Raw genomic sequence first — 18668 nt, 5'->3', positions numbered from 1 at the left:
TTCAACATAACTGATTCTGTGATTCTAAATTAGTAAGTGAAAAATTGCATCCAGGACAAGTAAAATGCATATTTGTATCTGTAGAATCACACAGTTCTGAGTCATTAAGGAATTTCCATCCTCTTCTGCAAAAGCATCCACGTAAATATTTACATCCAATCATAAAAGAAGTAAAGAAGTAGGCCTGACACCTAAAATTATTTGACAATTCATGTTCCAAAGATCTACAGCCATGTTGTTTCACATGTGCTGTAGCAACTTTTTCTGCTTTACTATGACAGGAAAAGAAAACAAGGAGTGGTCAGATTCTGAGTGGCAATATCTCAGCATGAGGACAGTAGCAAACAGAAAAAGATTACCTTAGTTCACACTCTTGCTAAGTCTGGCATCAGTACACCCCATGTCACTATTGACAGGGTCATGTTGAACCTAAATCAGTCAGCATCACATAAATTTTCAAAAGATTCAGCTGACTTTTTTCTAATTCAAGTATCTCTAAATGCCTTTTAGTGCATCATGAGCTTACAGAAACTCCAAAACCCTGCTATGCTTCTGTTAATAAAATACTGTCCTTGTGATGTTTGAAGCACAATCAATTAATCTTCTAGGCATAGACAGACATATACTGAACTTTACAGTCTTAGGAAAATTGGATGACTGAGCAAAGGGAATTGATCATCCATCCAGCAAATTTTCTGAGTTTTCACAAATGTCCAAGTCCTACTGCCAAGGAAAAAGACTCTGGATAGGATACAATTTTTGTATATACTCACAGCGAACTCTCAATTAAATAGGTTTTATCTTTACTGTAGCATACTGTGACTCACAAATGGGCATCAATTCATCCAAAACCTGAGGAAAGCAATATAACCATATTCATGGGGCACTGAGATGTGTTTTTCACATTTCCAGTCAGCACTTGCATAAAAATTTGAGCTGTGTCATTGACATTGCCTTGTATTCTTCTTACCTCTAAACTTAAATGACAATACTGAACGGCCTACTTTACTTTTTTTTTTAATATTATCCACTCTTTTATTTTATTTATGGCATTCCAAGCTTCACTTCCTTCAGCTAATTACAAGCTCACTGCATTAGACATTGGACAAGAAATCAGTTTAAAAACCCAATCCATCAGCTTTGTTTTAATTAATTAATTTTTTTAAATTCTTTATTCCTTTTCCTTGGTACTTAGGAAATTTTAAGTCAGATTTAGTTCACAACCACTGGACAGTTTTTCCCATTTACAATGCTGTTGAATATTCCTTACTTTCACAGATTTCACAAGAATTGAGAGGTGAACAGTAGTTCTGAAAATAAATTATGCCACCTATATAGACACTGCTACTTGTGAAAACATGAGGGTATGGAAGTGGTAATAGATAGCTTAAAGTATTTTAAACTTTCTTTGAATAAATTAAAGGTCCAAACTATTTCTCTTTTACATTTATGGTTTTCCTGGCATCTTGGGTTTTTTTGTAAACACGTATTGAGATGTACCCTACATGAATAGCATGTGAGCTCAAGATTAAATTACAGTGGCATCCATGAATGACTTCCCTTCGACTGTTCAAAACTTTTGCCAACTGAAAATTCTGCATTCAAAGAAGATGGTGTACTTTTAGCATTTTCATTCCACTGTCAACACTTTGGTGCACTTCAGGTTGGTATACAGGAAAGAGAGAAAAATCCAACCCAATTCAATCTTTTCAAACACTTAATTTTACAATCTCTATCATACATCTTGTCAGTTATCTTTAGGGTTTTTCTCCTAGGCTAAAGACAATATTTTTGTGCTTTAAAATATCCTGTTTTTCTGATATGTGACCCAGTATTACCACATACTTTTTGAGACAGAGAATGAGAGCTGCAAGATATTGGAAATGTGAGAGCACTAGATCTCATGAAACTGAATAATGTTTTTGGGGGTTACTTCTTCTCTAAAAATTCCCAATTTGCTTCTTTTGAAAGTTATTGAGTTTTCAACAAACATTTACATGGGACTGTCTGTCAAGATTCAAAGCGCTCATTGGTGGAAAAAATGGCCAGCTTCATTTTACATATAAAGTGAAATTGTAAGGGGGTTTTGTGCATGGGTTCCTATTTATTTCCTTTAAGTTCACCTGCCTTTTTTACTTAGTAAATGCTTTCTACAGTTCTTCACAGCACTTCTCCCCAAATATCATGATATGATATTCATTGTCTAGAGCAGTATTCCTGATCCTCAGAGAGGTCAGGCTGGATATTAGGGTATGCATCCCCAGGGATAGAAACACTGATTTTGCAGCTAGGGATGAAGACTGACTAGGACTTGGTTAACTCTTGGGATAAAGAGGGGAATGAAAGGCAAACAGCACAGTGGAGGAGGTTTCAGAACTCAGGAGGGTATGGGCTACTTTAGAACAACTACGTCTCAACATCACCCATTTCCTTTATTTTTCAGTGTGATTCAGTACAGGACTGGCTAATTATAGCAAACTTAAAATTGCAGAGCAGAAATGATTCAAAAAAATATAAAGAGCTAGAATGTTACTAGTTACCACCTACATTTCTTTTTAATACAGTCTGTATTTATTCATATTTTAACAAGTATCTGCCAAAGTGACAAGCAAGCATTTCACAGTCTCAACTCTGACACATCTACAAGTTAAAACTAGTCAAATTTGGAGACAGCTTTTTATTATCTTTAAAGTACTTTTTGGGAAAGACTTTTTTTTAGTGTATGGCTGTTTGCATAATATCTGCAAGATAGTACGTGCATGTTCAATAACACATGTGTGTGTCAAAATAACTGTATAAACAACCAGAAGAGGCCATAAGCATCTCAGCTTTATAAAGGCTTTCTTGAACTCAAAGTGTTCTATTACAAAACAAAAGAAAACACTCTTCATTATGTAACCTAGATCTTTTGATTGGCCTCAGTTTGGTCAGGCAAAACAAAGCCTTAGATGTCTAAGTATCTAACAAGTGGTCTGCTTAATCCACTAGAACATATTTCTGTCATTCAATCCACTTTTGCAAGTGTTTTATGCAGTTATATTACACTACTGAGGAAAAAAATAAGCTGTATTCTTTTGAAAGTTCAGAGCCTAATTAAAAGGTGGCTCATTAGCCAAATGGATTTTTGTCACATGAAATTTTTCACTGGGTTGCTAATGAACCAAATATAAATACCAGTCACTACTGCAATCCAGCAACCTCAAGGCTGCCAGTATTATTACATTTACTTTAAATATAAAATTATAACTTTGCAAGTGTGGGCCACCTAGCATGTAATTCTGTTTTGGAAAGCATTCCTATTTAAATCAATCATAAGCATATGCTCTCTGTCATGCTTTGAGTTAAGCCTGCATTCAGTGCAGTTCTTGAAAAGGGTGGTTCTCCCTTTCAAGACACACTGATAACACACGCCACTCTGGAGAACACGCTATAGGAATGTGACAGCAAAATACTATTGGTCATATTTCTGATTCATATGAAAGACACACTTCCTATTTTAAAATTCATTCATCTTCAACATGTAGATGCCAAAGGAACCAAATGAAAAGCATAACTTCCTTTTATTTCTGTGCTCACAGTTCTATTGTAACAGTAAACCTGTTATGCAAATTCTGCACTCTGGCTAAAGACCTCTCAAGTTTGTCCTCCTGATCTCTATAGCAGTGTCACCAAGAAGTACAATTAGTTTCACTTGATCAATTTTCTGCTAGGATTTAAAAAAAAAAAAAAGGGGATGCTGTATCTGTGGACTGAGGACCATAAAATCATTTTCCAGAAAATTCCAACATAGTCTGTTAAGTTTTATGGTTAAAAGTCAAATGAAATACCTTACTGCTGTGACACAGAGACAATGACTGAATCATACTTAAGTAGAAATGTAATGCAGAAATAGAGGCAGTTCCCAGGAGAAAGAATACAAAGTTAAATAGAGTTCAATTTTTAGAACAATGAACAACGACTACAAAGCACCAAAATGTATGATGATAGTCTAGACCTAAATACCAATGCACTTTTAATTTTTTTTTCAGAAGGAATAAATCCATTTTTTAATAGTTTCGCTAGATGAAGTTAACAACATTGCTGCAACAAAATGCTCAAACATCATTTACAATACAATTATTTGGACTTGGTTCCTAAATGAATGTTAGATGCCAAAATTAATTTACCCCAGTCCACAAAGGTGTGGATCATTCCAGGTCAGATTTGCCAGCTCTGTGTCTGTGCCTCAGACACCCCTAAGGCACCTAAAAGTGTGCCTTTTCCATTCTACACAATTTTGCATCCATTCCAAAGATCTTGTGCAATAAGGAGGTAACATTCAGCATTCCTTCCTTTCATTTGTGCAATCATCGTACAGGTAATTGCCCAGCATATTGAAAAGGGTGGCAGAGATCATTTTGTGTGAACAAGCAAAGTATGAGCTTGTTTCAAAAGGTGCAGATAGGGTGTAAGTCAGATGAAGGAGAAAAGTAATGGAAATGAAGGAGACATGATGAAGGGGTTGTGGTAGTGTTTTAAGGATGACTGCTGAGTAAGAAAGCAAAGCAGCATGCTACTACACAAGAGGATGGGTGGAAATATTTCCATGACTATTCAAAGTCATGACTATTTAAATATTAGTATCATTAGATGTTGTTTTTAGCAGCCAAAGCTGCTAAAGCAGACCTGAATTCCAAGAAACCTTTCATTTGTTCCACTGGAACACCCAGCTGTCATCTCCATTTGCACATTTAACATCAATTTCAATGAATTACACATAAGAGAATTCAACCCTCTGATGACAGAGCTGCAACTTACTTAACAAAGTTAATTGAACCTCCTTTTATGCTCAGTCTCACTGGCCATCCACATTATTAATGCCTCAAGCCCAGGCTATGTCACAGCCTTGCTGGTAGCCTGGAATCCCCTTTGTGGCTGTAGTCACACCTAACCCACACCAGGAAAGCTTCAGGTCCTTCCAAGCTCTGCGCCACAAGAGCGGAATGACTGCAGCCCACGGCGTGAGAGAAACTGTGTAGCAGCAGCCATGCCACAAGGACTCTGACAGATGTATGAAGTCTGTGCAGACATATCTTAGCAACTGCAATTCTGCAAGAATTCTTCAGGCTCAGGCTTCTCTTTGAACTGCCTGAGTATCCCTGCAGTGAGGCTCGTAAACTGGAAAAGCAGTGGGTGGCCAGCGTGGGCTAGACATGCCATGCAAACACACCCTATGTGACTCCTCTCATACAAAGCACCTACATTACTATAAGTGAAATACAATTATGCAGAGGGGGAAAAATAGGACTAGAAAGTCAATTTGTATGGTTAGAAATACCATGGATGATGGGGGAAAAATTCTCACTTATTTAATTTATTAAAAAAACCCCAGACTTCTGCCTGTTTTCGATAAAAAAAATTCACTTTGAAGGAGTTACAAAAGAAAGTCTTTTCACTGTACTTAGCTGTCTCAAAGGTATCTCCTCTACAGAAGAGATATCTCTAGCAAAGTGTCCCTCTGGAAATCTGAAATAGCTTCTAACTACAGCTCATTTTCTGCTAGCCTTTGAATAATGCCTTTAAATTCAAAGTTCTAACAGGAAACCAAAATCTGATAGAATGGAAACAAACCTTTTGTTTTGGTTTCAAGGTGAAATGGTTTAAATGTTATCCAATCACTTTGATGAAAAGGACTTGACAAATATTCAGTGCCTGATGAGACAACAAATAGGGCTCTTTGGACTAATTAGGTCTGGCCTCTTTTACTAATCCACAGATTGGAGAAAAATCTCAATGCAGATTAAGACTGACAAACCAAGCAACAAAATTAGAATTTTTTTTCCCCATGATACAACAAAACATTCAAATGGAACACTGCCATTCATACTAAACATAAGATGACAAGATAGAAACCTGAAGGCTAAAAGGTAAGAGATTTTTGAAAAAAGTGAAAACCTGAAAAAGTATGCCCTAACATTTTTCTTCTCATCTTTGGATGAAAAACATCTTTCATTTTTGCCTAACTAAGTATAACTTGCCTAACTAAATATAAAAATGGAATACAAATTAATCACAAGAAAAAAAAAAAACCATGTAAACAATTCCTGGGAATTTATATAATGCTATTTATCTTACTTATAATACTTAAAGCTATGGTTTCACTATGTATCAGATTTAAAGAATAATGTTGTAGTAAACTAGTACAAAAATTATTAGGGCCATATCCCATGAAAGAAGCATATGAAAGGAAATTAGGTTTGAAAAGCATGATAAGTAAGTACTTAGATTTTGTACAAGACTGCTCTTTTGGCCTATGCAAAAAGATGCATTGCCATCTTCTGTTCTTGGTATATTAGTTAGAGCTTATTATTCATCTGGAAAATAATTTTCAGAAGGCTGCTACTTCTGGAAAAAAAATGTTTCTTTGGGATTTTCTTTGATTAATATTTTATTTCTATGAAAGGTGGCATTTTCCAAAAAGAACAAGAAAATTTGAGTGGCATGACTTCGTATAACTGTCAAATACATGCTCAAGTTTAAACTGTAATGCCTATTGGAAAATGTACAAGCAAATGTATATAAATTATATTACATTATATTATGTATAGCTTTAATTATATTTTAATATAAATTTATTTAAATACATATACTCTCAAAAATTGAGGAACTTTTATTTTAATAACTTTTTCAATATATTTTTCATACTTGAATTATATAATTTCTTAAGACAAAACAAATTTGACTGAAAAATCAGAAATTAGTGAGCATATGCTCAAGTTTACAATATATTGATAACTACATTACTGACAAAAATATATACTCTAGAGGAAAGAGAAGATAACTTCTAAATTTTAGTTGTTATTGTAAGATGAAATGGCTCAATGCCAGCTGCTTTTCAGGCCATATACATATATGTTTTAAATAAAATTAACACAGAGAAAAACACCCCCAAAATTTTACTTTCTCCAACACACTGAACAAAGACTTCACTTATGCAACAGTAACTATCGGACTCAAGTACATGTTAACAAAATGTTAGTTGAGGGACTACAAAAACCACTGACTTCAGTGCTGCATAAATTAAAAGAAGCCATTTTTTGAGTAATTGCTACAAAGATCTTGGAATGACCACTGCTGACTAATGCTCCAAATTTACCACAATATGCCTAAGAAAATTCTGCAGCTTTTAAATATGCCTGCCTTAGCAGCTGTAGTGTTCAGTTTCTCTGGGCATGGAAATCAAGCTATTTGTTCTAAGTGCACAGACAATATGAATCAGAGGCCATACACAAATTATGTATATGAGCTAAGAGTGATTAACATCTTAGGTCACAGAGAGCACCTGGCATTTTGCAAATAGTAACAATTAAACCAGCTGGGAACAGGTTGGGAGCTGAGGCTGTGCCCTCCAGCCCTGGCAGCTCCCAGGGTTACTAGCCTGGCTGCTGAAAAATGTGAAGTGTTAGGGGGCAAAAGGATGGGAATAAACAGTTTAAGCTTTTCTACAATTTATGACTCAATAGCAAGTTCATGCACTCATAGAAGGAATGTCTTTTTGTTTGCCAAACTCCTCTGTAATTCAGTTTTGTTAGTTTTACTTATGTTTCTGTAATAGAAACACTGAAGCTTAGAGAACAAGAATCACTTTACTTCATTTTGTAGACATAATAAGAATTATTTTCTATTCATAAATATTTGGTGGTTTTGGTGACTTAAGAGGTTCAGATTTGCAGGAGTAACAATAAATAAACAGTTCTACTCATGAGATAGGCAAACAAATACTGAAATGACTGAAAATGTTAAACACTAGAAACTCAGAACACCTTCTCCCATAAGGTTAGATTTTTCTAGAACACATTTTCCCTCTTAATTTTCCAACATATTCAAGCAAAGCGAGAGCAAACATGGTAACAGGTTGGCAAAATATTCATCACCATTAATCTTGGTAGTTTTGAACTATCCAAGTCAAAAATCATTAAAATGTGTATTGATAGCAAAGAAATGCTAAGTGACTGCTTAGGACAATTTCAGAGAGACTCATTGTATTCAGAATGCAAAAATGTCCCACATGCCTCTTCACTGTAAAAGCAAACCTTATAAGAAAAAACCATAGTGCTTTCCATTTTAACAGTTTCAAAATATAAATGTAAAAAAATGCAGAAAATGACAAAACACTGAAATCTTTATCACACAGGACATTACAAGTAGCAGTAAATAGAGACTGTTGCTCAGGTGAGGGACTGTGAATTATTTCTATTTCCTTCTTTCCTCACTTTTTTGTTCTGGTAAAGATTAATTTCCCATAGCCTTTAAAATTCCTCATATAAAACACATCCAACAGTTCTCAACATCTCACCTCTATTTTCTCTGTCCTATTTTTATCTCGCAGATCCCAGCAACAGAACAGACAAGCGTGAAGAGATCTTTGAATATGGTCTAGCAAATCATAAACAGTGCAAGAGAAGACACCATAATCAAAAAATCAAATGCAAGGGTACTCCTAATTTAAGCCAGAAGAAAATTACTCTGACACACAATTAAATAAATCATTAAACCACTAGGTGCACTATTTTAATGCTATGACTCATAAATAATATTCACTACTTACAGGTATTATTCAAATGTAATATTATAGATTTATGTCACATCTAAATAATGAAATATTATTAAAAATTATTTACTGGTATGGGATACCACAAACACATAAATTGTGTTTATAAAATATAAAAATATATTTTAAAGTATATTTTTAGCAGGGAGTATGCACAATTTTAAACCACTTTTACAAGCGGGATTTGGTGCTATGTCACTTTTTCAGACAAAATATCAAAGGGTAGCTATTAGAGATTTTTAAAATTTCTAAATACATTATTAAATCATACTTACAGAGATAAATACCTGAATCTGATCTCAGTTTATATATCATCCTGATCCATCAAGAAAATTTCAGCTGAGCCATTTCTATCAACTTGTTTATAGTGGCCAACAGAATAATAAAGATTTAAGAAACAACAACTATTACATTATTCCAGTACTTTACTTCAAGAAGTTCTTTTTATACTGATGAGAAAAGAAGTCCATTTCATTACAGTAAGTTTCTTAAACTGAGTGCACAAACTGTGTGCCAGAAGGAATGTTTTGGCCTTTTCTCCCCCCATGAAACAGAAAATTGTTAATCTATGACCTGCATAAAACATTAAGCTGTCTCTGGTTTTCCATTCCAATTTAATTCACTTGGTTTCCCCTCACTGATTGCCTTTGACTGAAGAGTCACATGTTTCAAAGAGAGAAGAAAATATAACTGTTGCTTAAGTGTGTCATGCTGAGAAGTCATTCAAGTAAAACAGGAGCTATTTGTTCACAGAATCTATCGAGGCCAGTCTTCAGAGGGTCTTTTTAACTCAGAGACCATGTCTTGGACTTCCAGTCCAGCCTACATTCATTTCAAACTGCCATAAGTCTGCCTTTCAATGCAGCATTGCCTTACTTTGTGTATTCTGGCACAAAAAGATTTTGGCTTTACTGGGGTGAAGTATGAAGGATCTTTTATCATTACCATGTGTAATAAACCTCAATAGAGAATACAGGATGATGTCCTAGAAGGCAATCACAATATAGTGTACAATGAGTAACTGCACTGCATCTAACAGGAAAACAAAGATCCATTAAACAGCTATCTAGTGACTGTAATTTTATTTAGACATACAATTAGCAAACTTTCCAAGATTACATATTTAGAAAGAATATGTAAACTTAACAGGAAAAATTTCAGATATATCTTGCAACTGTATCCAGAAGAAGCAAGAGAAATCCTTATCAAAGAGTCTATCTATCTTAAAGTCCTAAGTGACAGTCAGGATAGTGGTGTTACCACTCAGAAAGCCAATAGCTGGAAAGATCTTCAGAAATAATTAACTCTGTTTTAGCCACACTGAGTCTGTAGGTAACACAATTCCCATAGAATATTAGAGACACACTGGGCTAAAAGAAGCAAGTTTAAAGTAGAAGTTAATGGTATTTATAACAGTGAGATGGTAAGTTCAAAATTTACATAGATCCACCTTTACCAAAGAAAATTCACTTCTACTGTGAGAGTGACTAAACACTAACACAGGTTGCACAGACAGGTTGTTCTGCCATCACGCTTGGGGAAATTGAAAAATCTGCACACAGGCCCATGCAATTTGCTCTTGGTGATCCTGCCTGAGCAGAGGGCTGGACTAGATGATCTCAAGTGGTCCTTTCAGCCTAAATGATTCTGAGATTCTATGATTAATTCTCTCTTCTTTTTTATTTTAATTCTTTTCTTACACCAGTCTCTTAATTCTTAACTCCTTTATAGCATCTTCAAAGAACATTTATTCTGAATAAGATCGGTTTTGTGAAGCAACAAACTCATGTATATTACTTTCATGTGAATTACCTGTGAGAAACTATGCATCATCTTTCCATGTGATCCATATGCAAACTTGCTTCATGAAGTGCATACCTACTGTGGACAGAACACTATAGTGCTTTTAAAATGCTAATTAGCAATTCCCTCAACCACTTCAATTAGAAAAGATATTTATAAACCTTTCCCTTCCCTATAAAAGGAACATCAAAAACACTATAATATAATCTGTCTCCTGTTATAAGAGCCTTCAAACAGTGTTTTGTTTATATGAAACTTCATTTTGCAAAACCATGGTTCAGGAACACATCATAAAGCCTTGTTATTGAATTTCTCTTGGTTGACTATTTGTCCATTTTCAGCTTAAAGAGTAAGTTAAGTTAGGAAAAGACAAAATAATATTCCAATATTACAATACCTTGATATTTATTATTTTTGCTACCTTCATTACATATCTGGAGTGAAAGGTTGCCTGTATTTTTCAATTACCAGTCTTCTGGCACTGGCACTGCAATAGATTCATTACCATGTACCTAATGATAATATATCGCCAACCAAAGCCAAAACTAAAGCTTCTCACGTCCTCCTGCTTTAATGCTGGAAACTTAAATGGATGTGTAGAACTACAGACTGTAGAACTGCCATATTTGTAGAATCAGACTGTTCTTCTTCACATGGAAGTAAGCCATGTTTACACTGCAAACAGAAATTAATGCAGGAAAACTGGGATAACCCAGTTTTAGTATGCAGTTGAAAGACCTAAGGCGTAGGGCAGCTCTTAGAGGACAGATATGAAACAGCATTTCTCCAGCCACCAAGGAGTGAACTATCAAACTGAAAAGTATCATTTTGGGCTTTTCACTCCCTTCAAGATCTTTGAGGATTAAAATACAATCTTACACCAATTTAATAATAATACTTATTCAAGTATTTATCATACAGTAAACAGTTCTTTATAGGTTAAACTACTTTTATACTTTGAGACTGCAAAGTTGTTCTGCCAGGGATATCCATTAGCAATTGGCACGTTTCCAAATGGCAGTGTGTAATTTTTGACAACCATACAAAGCTACCAGAATGTTTGTTTTCAATTCTTTCTAATGGAAAGTGAACTGCTGCCATAAAATTCTCATTGGCAGAAACAAGCAAACACAACATTCTCCATCTAATAATCAGCAGGGATAGGGATAGGGATAGATGCATCTACAATTATATCCAGAATATATTGCAAATAACTCCTCAGTAAACATTTTTAACGAGTCAATTAAAGAAAATTATTTGAGAAATAACCAAAAAAACTTATATTCACCAACCTTTTCAAGCATTTAGGATTCCTTCCCTACAACACAATAAGCATTATAATTTTGAAGACCTTAAATCCAGAACTCTACCTCACTTTTCTTCTTCTTCCTCCCTTGTCTTCTCTGCATTTCCAAAATTTCATGATACTGCACACTGACTTCATGAAACCTCAGCAAGCCAGACAGATTTATAGCCACAATGTACATTGTAATGGTTAAAGTTTCTTTTGTAGACTTTCCCAACAAAACAAAAATAGAAATTATCTTGTCTCTTATCCGCCATGTTCTACTTGTTTTGTGATACTCCATAAATGTTCTCTATCACAGCCAAGGTAACACTCTCTACTCAGTCTTGGAGTTCCACTTTCTCACTTGTCCTCCATCTCTTGTTCTTCCCGCTTCAGTATTAATAGAACCCACTCAAAATATCACAGTCCCTCCGTATCTTCATCCAACTTGATTCTTCTCATTTCCCACTCCTGATAGCTTCAGTTTTAGCCAGTCCCACCCAGCCTTCTGGCTTCCATTTTTCAGCTGCAACTGAGATTTTTGGGGATCAAATGATTCCCTGCAGGAGGGGTGGTCTTGCCACTTGTCCTTTCTGCCACACTTGCATGTCCTCCCTCACCCTAGCAGTGGTTATTGTCAGCCCACTGTGAGCTGTTCAGCTCACTCAACCAGCTAAAGCTACTCACCTCCCTCCGTGCTGGCTCAGTTTTCAGCTTGCTTAGTGATTTAACTCAAATTACCAAAAAGCAGGAAAAACACCCAAGTTGTTGCAGAGATTGGGGGGAAAAGTGAAGAGAGGAGGCCTTCAATGGAAGAAGGAAGAGAGTAAGAAGAGAATGGGCCTGTCTTTTCAGTCCTGTAAGTCTCAGCCATTTTACCTGACACAAACCTTAATCATTCAGTTCTGTTCCAAGTTTGGTTTCATTTCTTTACAGTCCTACTAACTTTGGATTTCTGTGTTTTCTGGGTATCTTTTTCCTTCACATCTACTAGATACCAAAAATGAGCATTATTCATTGGCTGGGGATAGGGTAACATCCTTCTCATTTGCTCCCTTTCTTGCTTTCACCATTCCCCCTTGGCAGATTTTTATTCTTTTTTTCCACATTAGGAGTAAAATATATATCAGAAAGTATGGTGAATAACACTTGCCAGTCACTGTCCTGGAAGCTGTGTCATAACCAGTGATTTTTATTTTTAAGTTTTCTGCTCTGAATCAAATTCACTTCAATAACTGCTAAAAATTGCCCTCATATTCTTTCTCTAACAGGCAATACTTAGTATAATAGTATATTGATGTCATTCAGTACTAAATTGATAGAATAGCTCTGAAAATCTTCTCCCTAGTTTTTTCTAGTGCTGTAGAAACTTGAGAGAGAAGCAGTGACAGTAACTAAAAGGTCTCAGAAAATCTTTCCCCGAGAAAATGCATCTGTTATTCAGATGTATTGAAGATATTTTCAAAGGCCTCTCCAAGAATACAAAAACAATACGTCATATTAGAGTAGAAAAAAATTCATACAGAAATGCAGGAATTATGTTTCTGAGGATTTAATAAATGTCATTCTATGATAAATTTTAGTGCTTGTACTTCTGGTTTTGCTGCTTGTAACTGAGCAATTTATCATTTGAAAGCACTAAGTTATTCTAAAGCTTTTTCTTAGAATTTTGATAATTCAAATAGAACTATTGCATGCAAATACAAGAATTTTGATTCCCAGTCCCACCTACAGAGAAAATTGCCAAGTAATTATTGTTGAACTATAAATTATTCCCTGTTAACTATTAACTTACCAAGATGAAAGCTGTGGCCTATTCCCATGGCCAATAGTTGCACTTCAACAAGAAGATCCAGTAAACTGTACTTTCAAATTAACTACTAATAGAACTTTGTGCATTGAAACTATTATACATGTGCCATATATGTATCTATATATCTATAAAGAAACTGAATTTGAGAAAAAATGGAAGTACAGAAGTCAGGCAATGTGCATTAGGTGCTTCAGTTTTGACTAAAGGAATATTTGCCAATTATTGAGAAAGTCTGAAGAATCATGATTCTTCACAGATGACAAGAAAGGAGAATTAAAATTATGTGTAGAGCTGTATGATGAGTCCAGCTTCTAATTTAAACTAATAAATTAGAATACCTAACTAATTAATGAAATTTTCCAAATACAAAGTTACACGGGTAACAACAGCTTCCAAAAGCTTTTCAGGAAGAAGTAGTACATGCTATGACAGCAATGGAACTTTGAAAAGATATACAAAAGGCCATTATTTTTGCCATGAAGCAAATCTTTCAATCAAGCTGACTGATAAAAAGTTGACCAAAATTATCCATAATTCTTAGAGTCATTGTAGATACTTACACAATTTAATAACTGACTGGAATTGAAAGAAAACATTTCACAGTAATACCCCAATGGAGACAAATCTGAAAAATAGTCTTGAACTCTCCTCTTCACACATGGGAGGAATTTGATAAGAATCAATCTGATAAGAATTAAAGGAGTGCAGGCTTATAACTGTAAATCTTAATATCATTTACATTAAGTAAAATTGGAGGCACATAATTTGTCTCACTGAACTATAGTCAGTTAGTTATAATTCATGTATGTTTACAGAAGAATGGTATTCCACCCAAATGCTCTGTCAAGATGAATGATTCCACCCGTGGCTCAGATGGAAATGGAAGTCATTATCCCAGATCCAGAGACATATCTACGGTATTATATATACCAGCAAAATAGGGAATTTTTCCTTAAAGTCACAGATTTTTCTGACACATCAGTAATAACACTAGCATGCAATCATACTTGAAAAAAAAATCCCACAAAACAAAACAACAAAAAAGAACCTTGTGATATTTTCTGTCTGTATTAATGTTGCCAGGTAAATGTAAACAAGAACTAAAATTGGGCTTGTTTGCTTTTCTTCTCTTCACAAAGATGTTTCTGCTTAATAGCCAGGATTTTCAGCCAACAGATGCCATTAGTATGTATGTGTGTTGTTTTGTTTCATGTAAAACCATTGTAGGTTAAGCCCAGTAGGAAAATAAGCACCACATACACTCATTCCCTTCCTCCTCCCTTTCCCCATGTGGCATGGGGGAAGAGGCATGGAAAAACCCCAACAACTGGGGGTCAAGATAACAAACAAAAATTTTGTTAAATAAGTGAAAGATAAGTAGAAAAAGAGGGAAGAAAAAAATGAAACAAGCGATGCTACAGCAATCACTCACCACCTCTCATGGGTAGACTGAAGCCCTGCCAGGTCCCAGGCAAAAGATGGCTAACCCCTCTGAAGCCCCCTCTTTGCACTTTTATTCCTGAGCATGACGTTATGTGGCAGGGAATTTCTCTTTAGTTAGTCTGGGTCATCTGTCTGCTTGTGTCCCCTCCCAGCCCATTGTGCAGCCCCTGGTCTATTCACTGGGGGGATGCAGAGTGAGAAACAGAGAAGGGATTGACGCTGTGCAAACACTGCTCAGCACAAGCTAGAACATCCCTGTGTTATTGAGGCCGTTTTCATCACAAATCTAAAACACTGCTCCATACAACCTGTTGTAAAGAAAATTAACCCTATCCCAGCCAAAGACAGTACAAGAGTACAGCATAATAGGTACAGTTCCACATCCAACAATTCTAAATGATACAATAAGTTAAAAAAACCTAATGTAAAACAGAGAGAAAAATATTTTCTGTGCTACTTTATTCTTTAAAGGGGTGAAATTGCTGGTTTTGTCAGCTAAAGCAGCTCACCAAAAGGTACAATGAGTACAAGACATAATGAGAGGGGTAGGACAGCACAGCACAACAAGAACCAAGAAAGGAATGAAAGAAGAGCGTAGCACCCATCTTTTCAGCCTTGTCAACTCACCAAACAACACCTTAAATTTGATTTAGTCTTGAGTGGAACTAGCACAACTTCTAGAAGTAGCAGGCATAAATGCAAACCTCACAGGCAGTACTAAACACCCTCTGGCTAAGGTAATGGTTTCACATCCCTACACACCTCCCATTTTGGAATTCCCCTTTTGTGTCACTTTGCTCTGCCAGCCCCCCTGTGAGACAGAGGGACCAGTCTGAGCCACACCTAGATCACTGCAGAATTAGGTCCTACAGCCTTCCCTCTCCTTAAGTTAAAAATGAAGAGTATAGATGCTGATGATCTAGCTAACAAAAATAATTATGCATTTTTACACTGTATATCTTTATAAATAAACCCATGCACTGTACTCAAATACATTGTAACAGGACTCCTGCATGCAATCATTTTAAAAACAAGCCTTTTCTTACAGAATTTACATCAACCTTGTAGCTAAATGGTCAAAGCACCAGTCCTATACTTTAAGGCACTGTAGAAAATATTCAGAAAATATTCTATCAGTTCAGCCAAACAAGCAAAAAGAACATATTGGAGAATAAATGTTACCATAACACTTTGAAAGACTAGAACACAGCACAGCAAAAGCAGTAAAATAAGCATGTGAGCTTTTTTCATTTCATACAGAAAGATTTTCCCTTAACTTTGGCTAAGAGGTCATTCAGTAACAAGACTGAAAATAAGCTGTCAAAAAAATCTATCTTGAAACCTTTTACAGCTGTAACCCAGTCTGTAAGTAGTAAAAAATATTTTTTTAAGTTAACACAGTATTTATTATTACTAGCTAGTATTAAAAAAAACCAAAGCAAACAAACCCAGAAAACCCTCCAAGACTTTCATGCTTGGTTGATTCTATTAGTTTAAAAATGTGTGAAATAGGACTGACCTGGACAGAAACTCTGCTGTGTCCGAGTAGTCAATTTTTCTTGCACAGCACACTTTTCAAAATGTCCTGCAGTTGCATTCTGATGTAGGCCCCGTTGTCTGCTGGCAAATCCCAATTCCCCAGGATCAGAAAACTTCCGATAAAACGGTGGCTCCAAATCACTGAAAGAGAAGTTTATAGCCCCGTGCCTTCCATGGCCACAGTCACTGAGCATGGGTTCGTCCTCGGTGCTCTGCGTTGGCAGCGGGAGGATCCGGTGGTGCAGCTGCGGGCTGGGCAGTCTCGGAGATAACGGAGAAGGAATAGGTGACATTTGTTTGTGTGTATTAGATAGCGGATATGAATTACTAAAAACATTACTCACTGCTGCTAATGGGGGTGAATGCAGCCTTTTCTCTTCCAGTTTAAGATTATTACTTGTCTGAGGAATATCAGGACTTTCATTTACAGGCAAGTTCAAAAATAAATGCTTGCTGTTTCCCTGGGATACCGTGGTCCTTTTCTCATATGGTGAGCCTGGCAGGTTTTTGTCTACTCTTGTAATTTGTTGCAGTCTCTTCCATTCTGCAGCTTCATCTAAACTGTCGCTCCGGATAACTTTCAGAAGAGCTTTATTAACTGCTCCCACAAGGTTGCATGACTCATCAGTAATGTGCACTCTCTCTGCTTTGTACTGCAAACCAGAGCCGTCTTCCTCCTTTTCCTGCAGCACACTGTTATTAGAGTTTCCAGTAGCTTCATCTACAGAGTACACATCACTTCTTGATATAACCTCGTTATGTGCTCTTGTGAGAACAGGCGAAATGGTTTTGTTATCTCTGTGAGAGCCAGGCAAAGACTCTGCAGGGGGATTGGTAACTTTTTTAATACAAGTGTCAAAATCCTGGACTTCAGCAAGAACTGTGATTCCTGGTTTCTCCTTGCATACTGGCCCAGCATACTTGCTACTTTTCAAGACTTCAGCAGCTGCAGATTTACTTAATGGCTCAAGTTTGTTAGACAGACTGTAGTGAGATGAATTCACCAAAGTGGTCCTCTGTTGTACCTTGGTAACTTCAGGAATGCATTCTCCATTATCCACTGCAACAACATCATTGATGTCTTTTGAGCTAGAACTTGGTAAGTCAGCATCCAATTTCACAGCTTTGTTACTCTTAAGAAAATATCCCTCTTCTATCCACCTCTCTGGTTGTATTCTATTGTCTACTGGTAAATTATCCTTACTTTTTACTGTTAGCCAGCTGGAGGGAGAAAAGGAGCTGGGATAATTCCTGGTAGAAAGTCTTGTGGAGACCATCTTATTTTTCCGTTGCATGTCTTGTGTACTCAGTAAAAAGAGATGTTCATGTAACTTTTTTCCCTCTTTGCGATGTCTGATCTCCTCAGAGCTCTCTTTCCTTCTGTATTTCCTCATTTTTTTGTGATTCAAATTGTCTCTCTTTGTAGAATCCAGTAGTAACTCCTGCTGATGTGTAAGAATGGAGTAATTACCACCTTTAAGTTTCGGGACTCCGGAAACATCCTGTCGTTTTTCCTCCTGATGTCCTGCCTTAAGGTCCGGAATATGATCAGAACTCAAAGCACTGGATAACAGGTTTTCCTTTTCAGCAGTCAGTTTGTACATTTCATTGAGAAGGTCTTTTGTGGTAGTTTGCTTGAAAATAATAACTCCACAGTCTTTATATGGCCGTTCTCTCAGGGCCATGTCTAACCTCTCCCTCACTTGATAGCAGCCACAGAAACTCTCACCCGTTCTATCCAGAGTTCCAGAGCCCATGTAAGTAAATCCTGTGACCTCTCCCTTTGGATGATAGAAGCTGATGTAACAAAGCTCTGTAATGGGTTTGTGCAACAGGAGGATGGTATGTGTGCCTTCCATTATGCTTGCCAAATTAGTCATTCATTTAAATTATGTTCTAAGTGTTCCAAAGCTTGGATGACATAGCATGTGAGGCAGGGAATGGACGGAAGGCATATGACTAATCTTCAACAATAATATTGTCTGCTGGAAAAAATAAAGAGAAGCCTGTCAAACTTGATTATAGCAAATTTAATATGACAAATAACAAGCCAGTAGAAGCACAATCTTCTCTCAGTATTTTCTGATACAAGTCTTTTACCTTGAAAATATGACACAAAAACAATGACACTGCTAACACTCACAGCTGGAGTCATAATCTTTTTATATCTCTCATACATCACTCCTCTGTCT

At 36.2% G+C, this 18668-nt stretch overlaps 1 protein-coding gene across 4 annotated transcripts in view; it reads right to left on the bottom strand.

The window, feature by feature from the left end:
- FMN1 (formin 1) overlaps positions 1-18668 on the bottom strand; it is a 167751-nt gene that overhangs the window by 138592 nt on the left and 10491 nt on the right. For 3 of the 4 annotated variants that reach the window (XM_054275276.1, XM_054275279.1, XM_054275278.1), the window contains exon 2: positions 16457-18461. In XM_054275276.1, coding sequence (XP_054131251.1) covers positions 16457-18356 — 1900 coding nt within the window. In that variant the 5' untranslated portion in view covers positions 18357-18461. The remainder of the gene's footprint in view (positions 1-16456; positions 18462-18668) is intronic. The other variant, XM_054275277.1, reaches the window with a different exon arrangement.

This window comes from Melozone crissalis, unplaced genomic scaffold, assembly GCF_028551555.1.
Source record: "Melozone crissalis strain CALT ecotype California unplaced genomic scaffold, PUWL_Pcris_2 ptg000018l_1, whole genome shotgun sequence".
Lineage (NCBI taxonomy): Eukaryota > Metazoa > Chordata > Aves > Passeriformes > Passerellidae > Melozone > Melozone crissalis.
This window is presented reverse-complemented; position numbering and strand designations above follow the sequence as displayed.